Raw genomic sequence first — 14,238 nt, 5'->3', positions numbered from 1 at the left:
TTTACTCTGTGTGGGTATGGACTGGAGATTGAATCTAGGGCTTTGCTAGGCAAGTGCCCTATTACTGAGCTACATCCCAGCCCTTTGAAAGTGGTTTCAGGTACTAATATATTATGTGAAACTACTTCAGTAAGTTTTTTCTTTGCATTTTAGCTGAGCTCTGATTTGTGTTTGGAGACAGAGCCATGGTATTGTATTCCAGATTGATCAAGAACTTACTATGTACCTCCAGACTGGCCTTGAACTCACAAGCCCCCAACCTAAGCCCCAATGAGCTGGGATTACAAGCATTAGGCGCCATGCCTAGCTTATTTTGAACACTTTCCTTTTATAGTGGCATGCCTGCTTAATGGCAGAAATTCAAAATTTTTAAAAATGGGAAAGTTGAGTCTATAGGCAAAATCACCAATGTTTATAAGCTGAGATAACACAGGGCTACCACAGGATGGAGATGACACAAGAACATGGTATGTTAAAAAAGATCACTCTTAAGCATCAGTTTTAAGGCTCAGTGAGATGGCTTAGCAGGTAAAAAGGTGCCTGGTGTGTGCCCTGGTTTGAGTAACAGGCTTATATATATCAATGCTTAGCCATCAGGGAGAGGCACTGCTCCACAAGGAATAGGAGGCGCGGCTTAGAGGAAGTGTGTTTCTCTCTTCCTGCTGCCTGATGATCCAGATGCAGAACTGTCAGCTCCTTCTCCAGCAACCTGTCTGCTTTTATGCTGCCATGCTTCCTGCTGTGATAATGGATTAAACCTCTGAAACTGTAAGCAAACCCCAGCTACATTCTTTTGTAAGAGTTGTTGTGGTTATAGTGTCTCTTCACAGCAATAGAGCACTGACTAAGGCACTGTGCAAGTCAGGAGACATGAGTTCGATCATGGAAAACCATGTAAAGGTAGCTGGAGCGAACCACTCCTGAAAGCCTCTGCACACACATTTCATGTATACATATACTAGTTAAATGTTCTAATTTTAAAAAATCAGCAAATTTTTATTTTTGAAGCAGTATGGTACTTTATTATTCATTTTACATTTTTATATCATAAAGAAAGTTAAAATTTTTAAAATATAAATACAAAGTATTATGGAGACGAATCCATGACCACCCTGCTGTCACACCTGTGGGCCTGAGTTTGATTCCCAGGACCTACACAGGGGAAAGAGAAGCAGCTCAGCAAGGTGTCCTCTGACCTCCATGCACAGCTGTGGCACATACACACACTAAGTAAATAAATATAATATATAGAGTTGATGTAGATACTGTTGGGGTGGGGAGCAGCTCAGTCAATGAAGTTCTTGCTATTCAATAACAAGCAAGAAGGCTGAGCTCATTCCCCAGAATTGGATGTGGTAACAAGAGTTTAGGAAGACAGAGAAAAGATCCCTACGGCTTGCTGATCTAGCATGATAAGGTAAGCCCCAAGCCAGTAAGAGACCCCCATCTAAAAACAAAAATCCAAGCCAAAAGCCACCTAGGTGGACAGGTCCTGAAGAACAGCTGGCCTTTACATACACACATGACTGAACACTCACATGTGCAGCTTTAAAAATAATTTTTAAAATAGGTAACAGAATATCGCTCACAGAAAGGAGACTTATACTGTAAGCCATGTGTTGGGTTTCTATTGTTGAGATAAAACCAAGCAAGGGGCTGGAGAGATGGCTCACTGGCTGCTCTTCCAACGATCCTGAGTTCAAATCCCAGCAACCACATGGTGGCTCACAGCCATCTGTAATGTGATCCGATAACTTCTTCTGGTGTGTCTGAAGACAGCTACAGTGTACTCACATACATTAAATAAATAATTCTTTAAAAACGAAACAAACAAGGAAATATAACTGGCTGGAGAGATGCCGCACCTCAGTGGCTGCTTGTCCTGTGACCCAGGATCAAGTCCTAGCACCTCTGCAGAAGCTAACGCCAGTCTGTAACTCCAGTTCCAGAGGATCTGACTACCTCCTGAGGGAGCACCAGGCACCAAAGAGGTACACAGACATGTTGGCAAACATCCACACATGTGAAAATAAACAAAAAAAATTTTAAAAAATCCTACAAATGAAAATAAATAAAAAAATTTAAAATTTTAACTGGTATAATTAAAGGTTATTAGAGTATCAAAGTAACAAGAACTGCGGTGAGCTAGAAGGACAAGGTAAGCAGTGTGAAAGATTCCGGGGTGGTGGTGGGGGCGGGGTTCTAAGGAGGGGGAGCTGTCTTTAAACCAAAACCCTGCTCTATAACTACAATGAACCATTGGAGGGCTTTTAAGCAAGGACCTGCCATGATCCTAAACGTTCCTAAACATCAAAGGGAACTGCAGGAGATGGTGAAGGAAGGCACTGAAAGCATCAAGTTATAATCAGTTTTGGAGAAGTGACAGATTGGAAATTTGTTCACGGTACTGAAACAGGGAATAATCATTTCAGGAATGCTCAGCTGACCACAGGTAAATTTTAATGACTCTTACAAACCCAAAATATCCAGATACTTGATCTTCCCACTCTCAGAATGAAGGGATCCTAGAGCAATCTTAAAATTCAGAATAGCACTTTAACCCTTTAATTAAACACCTTTGATCCCAGCACTTGGGGAGGCAGGCAGATCTCAGAGTCTAGTCTACAAAGTCAGTTCCAGGATAGCCAGGGCTACATAGTGAGACCCTGTCTGTAAAACAAAAACTGAAGGCAAAAAAAAAATCACAAACAAATCACATTTTGTACCTTGATGTGTTAATTTGCCCTCCCTAAATCCATGGTACTTACATCTTTTCTTAAGTATATAGTATTAACTGTTTTGTGGGGTGGGGAGGAGTAGGGTAGGTGGGGATGAGTAGGGTATGTGGGGATCTTGCTATTTTTGTTCAGGTTAGCTTCAGCTCACAGCAGTCTTCTGCCTTAATATCTCAAGTGCTAGAACTACAGATGTTTACCTAGCTTTTACTTAATGTCTCTATTAGACATCTCCCCCTATTGTCTGTAATTTTTGATCCAAGCTTATACATACCTTCTTACCTATGTAGATGTCTCTGGGATTTGCATGTTGCTGAGCATGAAAATGTTACCAAGTAACATAAAGAATAATTAAAGTTAGCATTTGGGGGGCAGGGATTAAGCTTAACAAAATACTAAACAGACATTTTGAAACCTTTACAATTATCTTTCTTAGTTATGAGGTATCATACCAATTTTATCTAAAGTCTAAACAGGAATTCTTGACACCTGTATAAAAACAAATTATTTTTTTCCCTAGTGTACTAAAAGAAAATGTATTCTAAACATTTCGTTTGATGTGTGAAGACAGTATAAAGATCAGATGCCTGGTTTCTCTAAAGAGCATCCACCTTTTTATGTACTGAGAGCTGGCAAGTTCATGCTCTTAAGTGGAAAATGTCTGTGTTTTAAGGACTCTTTTTTTTTTTTTTGTGTGTGTGTGTTTTGGTTTTTTTAAGACAGGGTTTCTCTGTGTAGCCCCGGCTGACCTGGAACTTACTCTGTAGACCAGACTGGCCTCAAACTCAGAAATCCGCCTGCCTCTGCCTCCTAAGTGCTGGGATTACAGGCGTGCGCCACCACCGCCCGGTTAAGGACTCTTTATAAGTGTACTCTACATACTGCTGTCTAGAATAAATACTCAGTTTTTCAAAAAATGAAACAAACAAACAAACAAAACACCCCACCATGACTAAAAGGGTTCATTCCGTCTTACAGGTGTTAGGTCACTCCTCTTCACTGAGGGAAGTCAGGGCAGGGACGTGTCAGGAAGCTGGAACTGAAGTAGAAGCCACAGAGGAGCAGCACTGCCTACCGGCCGGTTCCTCCAGCCTGCTCAGTGCGCTTTCTTATGCAATCCAGAGGTGGCACTGCCCACAGTGGGCTGGGCCCTCCCACATCAAGCATTAATCAAGAAAGTGTCTCATAGGTTTGCCTATAGGCAAGCCGACAAAACAAACAAACAACCCCCCCCCCCCAACCGGGACAGCATACAAAGAGCATAAAAGTGTGCATTTTGTTCTGTCCCCACCCTCCAGGCAGGGTCTCTCTGTGGTCCCGTAGACCAGGCTGGCCTCAAACTCAGAGGTCCACCTGCCTCTGCCTACTAAGTATCACTGCCAGCTGACTAGGAAAAGTATTTTTATGTTAAATTTTGTCCCTTTACCTAGGAATTGAAAAATACCTGCTTAGTTTAGTACAGACAACCCCAAGGGAGAATCAAGTGCTTTTAAATTAGACCGTGTGTGTGTGGGGGGGGGGGGGGGGCGCATCTATCCATCCTTGTATACCATAGCCCATAGTATGCATGTGGAGGTCAGAGGATATGCTGGCTACTTTTATGTCAAGTTGTCACAAGCTAGTCATGTAAGAAGGAACCTCAGTTGAAAAAATACCATCAATAGCCGGGTGGTAGTGGCTCACACCTGTAATCCCAGTACTCTGGGAGGCAGAGCCAGGCGGATTTCTGAGTTCGAGGCCAGCCTGGTCTACAGAGTGAGTTCCAGGACAGCCAGAGCTATACAATACAGAGAAACCCTGTCTTGAAAAACCCAAATCCAAAAAAAGAAAAGAAAAAATCAGTCTGTGGGCAAGCCTGCAGTACATTTTTTTAAACTGATGATAGAAATATGAGATGGCCTGACTCATTGTGGGTGGTAGCATTCCTGTGTTGGTGGTCCTTGGTTCAAAAACAAACAAACAAACAAGCAAACAAACCAGCAGGCTGTAAAAGCCAGGAGAAGCAAGTGGTATCTATTACTCCTCCATAGCTTCTGCCTCCAGGTTCCTACCCTGACTTTCTTCAATGATGGACTATGGGGTGGAACTGTAAGAGAAATAAACTCTTTCCTTCCCAAATTGTTTAGGGTCATAGTGTTTTACTGTAGAAATGGAAACTCTAACTAAAGCAGAGGACAAATTATAGTTACCAATTCTCTCTACCATGTGGGTCTCAGGGTCTGAACTCAGGCTATCAGACTTGGCAGTAGGCACCTTTGCCTGTTGAGAAACCTGAAGGCCTCCAAGTACCTTCTTTGACACATGTTTATTGAAAGAGAAAGTTGAAGAGCTGGAGGCATGGCTCAGAAGAATGCTTGCTGCTCTTCAGAGAAGAAGTTTGGTTCCAGCACCAATGTCAGGTGGTTTACAACCATCTGTAATTCTAGCCTCAGGGGCTCTGATACCCTCTTTTGTCCTTCGTGAGTACCCATACACATAGGCACACTCAGAAAAATACACATACCCCTTAATAATAAAAAATAATAGTAAGCAGAAACTTGATGTTAAATGGCTGCTTGGGCCAGGCAGTGGTGGCGCATGCCTGTAATCCCAGCACTTGGGAGGCAGAGGCAGGTGGATTTCTGAGTTAGTCAGGGCTACACAGAGAAACCCTGTCTCGAAAAAGCCAAAAAAAAAAAAAAAAAAAGAAGAAGAAGAAGAAATGGCTGCTTGGCCGCCACGCACATATATTAAGACAATACCTGTCCTGGCAGATCAGGGTTGACTAACTTGAATTAACGTCTTCACGTACTAATTCACCTACTAGATGACCAAGGTTTTCAGGGCCTGAGATTTGACTCCTCTAAAGATGATTTCAGAGTTAATTTATGGGGCACACTGAGGGTCAATATTAGTCTGGGGAAAATGGGAATACAAGTTAAAAGGAGTTTGCATGAGTCATCCCTGAAAGTGACTATACTACATAGTGATACCCACCCAATCTTACCTACAAACCAGTTCACAAAACATGAGGATTATTTTATACCTTTTAAAGAGATAAACAAAATATAAAACACTTATTCAGTTTTTCATGTGATTTTATTTTCTCCCTTCAACCATAATAATATGATATCCAAATTTTGTCTTAACTGGTGGGTCTGTAAACACAGGCTTATCCATCCCACTGACAGGCAAGGCAAATGCTGCTTCTTGAAATGGCCCCACCATGGATCCTCTGGTCATCCAACCCAAGTCACCCTGAAAAATCCAAAAGATATATAATAGCAAGTGGCCGTAAAAAAGAGAGCAGTTCTACTGTAGCTTCTAAGTGTTTTCCCAATACGAACACAATGGCTCACTGGGCTGTATTATTCATCTGGCCATGTAGGCACTGTCTCACAAGGGACAAATGGGAGGAGGAAGACTAAGACTGGATGGAGCACTCCTGCTCATAATCCTGCTGCTTTCTGGCAGTGATCTGGGAGAGGTTTGTCATGCCTACCATTTAGCTACATCTTTAGTCCCATAAACTGGACATTTCTACTTTTCTTGAAACAAAGATATTGCTAAAATTAATGACAGAACACTCAAATGATAAAGAGCAACATACCCCTTGTCTGGCTTTATCTTCACTATATTGTGTGGCCACTTCACTGAATCTCATCCCAGACTTTAACTTTTCCATGGCTTCCATGATTTTCCCATGTTTTTCACATAGAATGTGTCTGACCTACAAGGGAAAAGCATATCCTGTTAGTACTTGGAGAAGAATATGAATCTTCTTGGTACAAGAGTCGCATCTGAATTATCCCTGGTAACTACAAAACAACACATCTAACTCACAGTCATTGAACACAGTACAAGTTTGCCCACTGGAGCGACTGCCACAAACCCATTTCTGTATCTAACAGTATCTCAGAGCCTGATTTAGATGGAAAGTGGGCAGCAGCCCGTGGGGATCTCCTATCCCTCTCTGTCTACTTCACCAATAACTGGAAGAAGAAATGTAATGGTTGAGTGTTTGGGTCCTGGAGTCCAATCCCAGCTCTCTTGTGTGATCTTGGGCTTTTATGCCTCCAAGACTGTTGGCATGTGATTGTGGAGAAAGCTATGCAACTAGCATCAACCAGCTGCTGTCTGAGTTCAATGTCCAGGACCCACTTAGTAGAAGCAAAAACTGACTCCTGCTACTGTCTTCTGACCTCCTCTCTGTGGAGGCAGAGATACCAGATTCCCGTGAACTAGAGTTGCAGTCGGCTGGGAGCCACCTGATATGGGTTCGAGGAAATGAAATCAGGTCCTCCAAAAGAGCAGAGTCATCTTAACTGCAGAGTCATCTCTCCAGCTCAACAAACACCATTTAAAAGAAACATATTCCTTTTATTGACTGTGCATGTTTATGTAAGAATGCATGTGTACCATAATACTTCTGAGGAAGCCAGAAGACATTTGCAGGAGTCACTTTTTCCTCCCACCACACGAGTCCTGGAGATTGAATTCAGGTTATAAGAGATGCTGGCAAGAAGCTTGTATAGAATGTGTCTAGTCCTATCCAGAGGAGATAGGTATGCAAGCTAGACAGCAAAGGACAGCACAGGGGCAGGGGGCAAGGGGCAGGGGGCAGGGAAGAATAGCTCAGATCTCAAGCTGACTTAACTACATCTTCTAGACTGGTTCTCTCACTGAGCATGGTGGTGTACACCCATAAACTCAGCACCCAAGAGGCTGAGGATGGAAGATCATATGTTCTAGGTCAGTCCTAGGTACATAATGAGTTCAAGGGCAACCTGGGCTAAGAACTCTAAATAAATAAACACGAAATGGAGGGAGAGGACAGAGGAAATGCTGGGGATGTAACAGGACACCAAGGAAAATAGCTGTTGTTGATAAGAGTTGAAGACCAAAGCCTTCTATCCTTTGGTAAATTATTAAATATAATAGCTAACAATGAAATTATTATCAAACTAATTCAATTAATGACTACATAATTTAAGCGTTATAAATATTATTATGAAAAATATAAACTTTTTTAAAATTGTGAAATCAGTACATTTTTATTTAAGGGATTTTTAATTCTTTTGCTGTTCATTCGGGTAATTTATATTCAAGATTTTTGAAAACCTTTTCTAAGAAAGATGCTTAGTTCCGTTATGCTTATCTCTCCTTGAATTAAAGTCAACTTCCAAGTGCTAAGTGCTTTACATGAATGGATCTCATTAAAGCCTCACAGTAGCAACCCCTACTAGCATATTTGGAAAACCTCCAGGGCTGAAGACATTCAGATCCAGGACCCAAGTCCAAAGATCCTGATGCAGCAGACCTGAGGCGATCATGGACACTGGAGGGTTGAGCTCGCAGGTATATAGCAAACTAAGCCCTCAACATCCAGGTTGAGAACCACTGGCCCAAGTTAGCTGCCGACCGCAGCACAGTGCTGGGTGGCTGCCGAGCAACACTGGGGCCATCCACGCTCAGGCTCAGGTTACAAAGCAAGTTTGGGGTCTCCATCACCAACACCGGGTCTCCCTAGTAGGGCCTGCAGTTTGGGTTCAGTTCAGAGAAAGCGGCCTACTGGACTGACCCCCAAGTTGAGGTCTAACAGGTGAATGAGTATGAGGAAAAGCAGTCAAGGCTCCTTAGTGTGAGGGTGAAGCCCTTAGCGGCATTTCCATTGCTGAGATGTGGAGGACAGCATATGGGAGCCTGGGGAGCAAGTGCTGGGGGGCAGGGCAGGTTTTAGACATGAAATCTATCTGAACAGATAGGAAGCCTCAGCAGGTGGGACTCAGAGCTCTTAGTGACACAGGAACAGTATGTGGGTACAGGGGTGTGGTTGGTTCTAGGGTTCTTGTGGTGTCCGAACATTTGAAAACAACAAAAACACTAATATCCTTCAGCAGGTAAATGCTAAAACAGATGTGGTACTTCTATATCATGAAACAGAACTTAGCAACACATGGTAAAAAACTACTGTCACAATGACCTGAATGAAACCACCAGAAAATTACACTGTGCCAAAAAACTGGCATTCACCAAAGGTCATAAACTATACAATGACTCCATCCAAAGTGACATTCTTCGAATTATTTATTTATTTATTGGTTTTTTTCGAGACAGGGTTTCTCTGTATAGCCCTGGCTGTCCTGGAACTCACTCTGTTAGACCAGACTGGCCTCGAACTCAGAGATCTGCCTGCCTCTGCCTCCCAAGCACTAGAATTAAAGGTGTGCGCCACCACCGCCCAGCCATTCTTGGAATTATTAAATATAGGGCATAGTGGCACACACCTCTAATTCCAGCAGTTGGGAGGCAGAGGCAGGTGATTTCTTTGAGTTTGTGGCCAGCCTGGTCTATATAATAAGTTCCAGGACAGCCGGGCGGTGGTGGCGCACGCCTGTAATCCCAGCACTCTGGGAGGCAGAGGCAGGTGGATTTCTGAGTTCGAGGCCAGCCTGGTCTACAGAGTGAGTTCCAGGACAGCCAGGGCTATACAGAGAAACCCTGTCTCCAAAAAAACAAAATCCAAAAATCCAAAAAAAAAAAAAAAAAAAGTTCCAGGACAGCCACGGCTATACAGTGAGACTCTGTCTCAAAACAACAAAACAAACATGCATACAAAATAGTAATAACAGCCGGGCAGTGGTGGCGCATGCCTGTAATCCCAGCACTTGGGAGGCAGAGGCAGGCAGATTTCTGAGTTTGAGGCTAGCCTGGTCTATAGAGTGAGTTCCAGGACAGCCAAGGCTTCACAGAGAAACCCTGTCTCGAAAAAACCACATCAAAAAAACAAACAAACAAAAACAAACAAACAAACAAAAAAAAACCCCAAAAATAGGGATAGAAAGATGGGATAGGTTAGAAACCTCAAATTCCAGCATTTGAGAAGTAGGAACAGGTGGGTCAAAAATCCAAGGCCATCCTTTGCTAAATAATGAACTTGAGGCCACTGTGGACCAAAGAAGATCTCAAAAAGGAAAAAAAAAAAGTATGTGTGTCGGGGGATAGAAGGCAGGAGGAGTTATAAAGGGGCAACAGGGGCTGAAGAGTTGGTTCAGCAGGTAAGAGCACTGACTGCTCTTCCAGAGGTCCTGAGTTCAAATCCCAGCAACCAATGGTGGCTCACAACCATCTGTAATGAGATCTGATGCCCTCTTCTGCTGTGTCTGAAGACAGCTGCAGTGTACTCATATAAATAAAAATAAATCTTTACAAAAAATAAAGGTGCAACAGGAGTGGTCCTTTCTATAGGGTGGAAGGCTTGAGGTGTAGCTCAACATTCTGGATCAATGTCAATATTCTGACTAGCCATTGAACTATAGTTTTAGCAGATGTTATTATTGAGGGAATCAGGGTAAAATATACATTACACAGAAAGCTTAATAAAAACTTAACCCAGATCTACCCTCCTACCTAATTACATGCCACTCCTTTCCATTTATCTACCATAAAGCCACACTGGAGCCTCTTCGAGAGGGGACCAGATGGCTACTTAAAGCTACATGCACTGCAGCAGTCTCCTAGGTCGGGAGCTTTGATAGTACAATTCATTAAAGAGTGCACACAGCCCGAACGACCCTATCCATTATGAAGACCAACATGCCAGCTCTCTCGGAGCCCAACAGACTGTAACAATGACACCCTCATCTCCTACTATATTTCTTAGGCATAGGTTTATTGAGTAGAACAGCTCAGTTCACATTTTCTCTCCATCTTTCTTACTTTTATGCTGCATGTGTATGGCTAAATTTATAGGCAGAGGCAGTGAAACCTTTTTTTTTTTTTTACCTCCTGTATCCTGACCCAAATTTGGAAATTCCTACAGTTCTGTTTGCAGACAGTCCTCTAGGATTAGGTACTTAAGCCCTTCAAGGAATTATTTGGGGACTATGATAGTTTGTATATGTTTGGCCCAGGGAGTGGCACTATTAGGAGGTGTGGCCCTGTTGGGAGTAGGTGTGCCCTTGTTGGAGTAGGTGTGCCACTGTGAGAAGTAGGAACAGGTGGGCCACTGTGGGTGTGGCTTTAAGACCCTCACCCTAGTTGCCTGGAAGTTAATCTTCCATTAACAGCCTGCAGATGAAGATGCAGAACTCTCAGCTCCTCCTGCACTATGCCTGCCTGAACGCTGCCATGCTTTCTGCCATGATGATAATGGACTGAACCTCTGAACCTATAAGCCAGCCCCAATTAAATGTTGTCTTTATAAGGGTTGCCTTGACAGCCAGGACTACACAAAGAAACCCTGTCTTGAAAAACCAAAAAAAAAAAAAAAAAAAAAAAAAAAAAGACTTGCCTTGGTCATGGTTTCTGTTCACAACAGTAAAACCCTAATTAAGACAAAGATTATCTCCCATCCATGATCAAAATAACAAATCTGTGTGCATGTGTATCTAGAGGCCAGAAGATAATCCTTCCCAGGGTGCCATCCACCCCCTTTTTTCTTTTGAGATAGGGTGTTTCACTGCATTGAAACTCACCAATTAAACTTAGGTCCTTTCTCAAGTGCTTTACTGAGCTACAACCTCAGTCCCTAAGTTAACACATTGAAAAGAACAGTGCTCGAAGTGTGAAAATTCTACCTTTTAAAAGAGAGACTGGTTTTTGGTTTCCAGTTTTGTATCATCTTGAATTTAACTTAGTATTAAACCTCATTGATAAGAATAGGTTACTCACACTGTCTTGTCTATGCACACACACCTACCTGAATACTTTACATGGAAAAGAGGAGACACAAGATAACTTACCTTTACTGCATTGCCACCACCTTTAGGACCCTGAGACTTCTTGTCAGCACTGTCACTCCCAGAGGCTGCACCTCCTTTAGAAAAGAGAAAATAGGAACTCATCTCAACTGTCCTTTGACATTTATCGATAGGTCCAAGGGCTCATAACACAAGGCAATCCATCCATTGCAGCCCCAAGTTCCAAAAGGCTACATGGTGAGTCATGCAATCAAGCTAACTTACTCTGTGACTCATCTCTAATAACAGGAAATGTGCCCTACAAAATACTTCACAGAAAACAGATAAAGAAATGATTGTGGGCATGGATGAAGGAGCTCCCAAAGCCTGGTCCAGAGTCTTCAGACCCCATTCCAAATCGTGCCTTCTAATGGCAGAACACTAAACACCGCCATTATATAAAGTTATGTTCTGTGACACTGTGTTTGACACTTGAAATTCTAACATGCAAAATCTCCAACAATGTATTTTGAAGGGTTGGTTGTATTTCAGGGTTAGAGTGCTTGTGTATGTATGTATGTATGTATGTACATATGTGTGTGTGTGTGTGTGTGTATTCCCTTCAGTCTACCACAACAGCTACTGATAGCCTCCTGGAGTCTGTGATATTCAGGTATCAAGCATTGGTAGCACATCTTAGTACTCTTAAGTTTTGTGTTGAAGGCAGCATATTAAGTGTAAGTATTTCGTTTAACAATTGTTTCCTAAATAATTCCCAAGTTCCAGTTGTCAGGGGTATAAGGTGAATAGGATTCATAGCTGCAGCCAAGGAACTCATATTCCAGTGAGGAAGGCGGACACTTTCTGAGAATCCAACAAGTAAAAAACTGGGGAAGGGGACACATATTTTAGCTAGTCAGGTACTAGTTGATGGGTGAACAGGAGCTGACAGCTAAAAGACAATGCACTCCTGGTGACCTCAAACTCAGATCCTCCTCACCCTCCCATGTGCTGTGGCATGGCTTTGTGGTCCCTCTCCCATTCTCACACTTTTCTTTAAAACATCTTGGTTCTGTGGGCCTCTGGTGCATCACTCTATTCCACTCCCTTTATCCATCTCTTCTCTGGGTCCCTACAACCACAATCTTAGTTCAGGCACTCTCTTGCTCTTTCCCTCTCTCAAATTTTTTCCTCTCTCTCTGGCCCAAAGATTTCTTTATTTATTATATGTGAGTACACTGTAGCTGTCTTCAGACACCCCAAAAGAGGGCATCAGATCCCATTTCAGATGGTTGTGAGCCACCATGTGGTTGCTGGACTTTGAACTCAGGACCTTCGGAAGAGCAGTCAGTGCTCTTAACTACTGAGTCATTTCTCCCACCCAACTCCATCTCTTACCAGAACTACTGAGATAATGTTTTTAAAGGACCTCCTGGCCCCTAACCGACCTTAATTAACATCATATACAGCATACCCCATGATTTAGTTTTTTTTCTGCTTTAATTTCCATCACTAGCTTATTTGTCTTGAAGCTTATTTACTTCAGCAATAGTATACCACACAAACTAATTTTGGGGCTGGACTCTTCTGGTCGATTATGCTTTACCCTATTGCTGCTGCTTATCTTGGCCTGCCCAAAGTATCTCCAGTTTGTTTCTTTACCCTCTTTCTACCTTCTATAATATACTTCTCAGAACTACAGTCAGCATAGTACTTCGAGACTACTATGGAATGACTAAGAATTGTCTTATTTTTCTAGGCCGAAAGCACAATGCTGTGCCAACACCCGTCTTCAAGAAATGAGTCCCTCCACATGGGGGAGGGAGATACATCATAGTTATTAAGAGGTCTATATGGACCACTAGTGTAGGCTTCCTTTTATTGCTGGCACTACATCAGATTCCATTTTAGTGGTAATAAACCCCTAAAATAGCAGTTCTTGCCCGCCACGATGGTCTCTGCACTGAAACTTCATGTATGCCCTGAACCACAGCAGCCCCTCACACACTTTTATCTTACCACAAGAACCCTAAACAGAAACCATAGCGGCTCAGGGTTCTCCTGGTCACCCTGCTGTCCGGCTTATGAGCACCTCCCCGACTCCCACCCAACTGCCGGCCTTCTCCTGTCCTCTTCATCCACCCCTACGTTCCCTGATTGTCTCGGCCGGTCTACCTTTCCCTCCTTTTCCAGAACCACTTTTCGCTTTCGGCGGCATCTCTTAAGCTTGCGGTTGAACTCTCCGGCAACTGTTCCGGTGCTACAAAAGGCCCCTTCAGGCCCCATAGGTATGTCCTAAGCAATGCCTGAAAGCAGCTTCACAATCAACTATTTCTACTGTGGTTCCGGAATCAGGCACAGATTGGGACAGACCCAGTCTATTGGTTCTTTGACCCGTAGAGCTAGAGATGTTAGACCAATAAGAAGCCGAAGCCCTACCGAGAGGCGGGGACAAAGGTTGCCTAGAGACGAGAAAGCACCGCCTCTGTTCTGTCCCTCAGGGTTTTTTTCACTTGCCCTCATTTGCACCCGTTCCGTGCTCTCTCTCGCCCCGCCCATTTTTCTGTGCATGCGCAGTGCGAGCCTCAGGCCACTGCAGTTCCTTGGCGTGGGTTTTTGCTTAATACCTTGGGGATGCTAGACAAAGGGATAGCAGAGGGAGCTTAGATAATGGCCTTCTTCTGTCCTCTCACCGACTGACACAGACTTGCATTCCCTAGTGGCTTTTCTTACTTATTTGTTTGTTTATATTTTTGCAGCAGTAGTTGAAGGGGTACAAAAGATGGAATTTTTTTTTAAAAAAAAACCTACCATCCCATTGCCTTTGGCACAAGTCTGTCATG

The 14,238-nt window shown here is 43.1% G+C and overlaps 1 protein-coding gene across 1 annotated transcript; it reads right to left on the bottom strand.

The window, feature by feature from the left end:
- Positions 1–5,797: 5,797 nt before the first annotated feature.
- Pin4 (peptidylprolyl cis/trans isomerase, NIMA-interacting 4) lies at positions 5,798–13,695 on the bottom strand. Its single transcript, XM_052170977.1, has 4 exons — positions 13,571–13,695; positions 11,459–11,532; positions 6,325–6,444; positions 5,798–5,972 (listed from the first exon to the last, which is right to left on the bottom strand). The coding sequence occupies exons 1-4, from the start codon at positions 13,611–13,613 to the stop codon at positions 5,814–5,816; spliced, it is 396 nt and encodes a 131-aa protein (XP_052026937.1). The 5' UTR covers positions 13,614–13,695; the 3' UTR covers positions 5,798–5,813.
- Positions 13,696–14,238: the final 543 nt, after the last annotated feature.

Source organism: Apodemus sylvaticus, chromosome X (assembly GCF_947179515.1).
Source record: "Apodemus sylvaticus chromosome X, mApoSyl1.1, whole genome shotgun sequence".
In the NCBI taxonomy this organism is placed as follows: domain Eukaryota; kingdom Metazoa; phylum Chordata; class Mammalia; order Rodentia; family Muridae; genus Apodemus; species Apodemus sylvaticus.
This window is presented reverse-complemented; position numbering and strand designations above follow the sequence as displayed.

Bases quoted from the DNA above. Each gene is read 5' to 3' on its own strand.
- Pin4 (XM_052170977.1), bottom strand. From the start codon at position 13,613: ATGCCGCCGAAAGCGAAAAGTGGTTCTGGAAAAGGAGGGAAAG. The intron at 6,445-11,458 runs GTAAGTTATCTT...TTTCCCTTGTAG, and splicing joins GTGGTGGCAATGCAGTAAAG to GTCAGACACATTCTATGTGA. The intron at 5,973-6,324 runs GTATGTTGCTCT...TGGATTTTTCAG, and splicing joins AAGATAAAGCCAGACAAGGG to GGTGACTTGGGTTGGATGAC.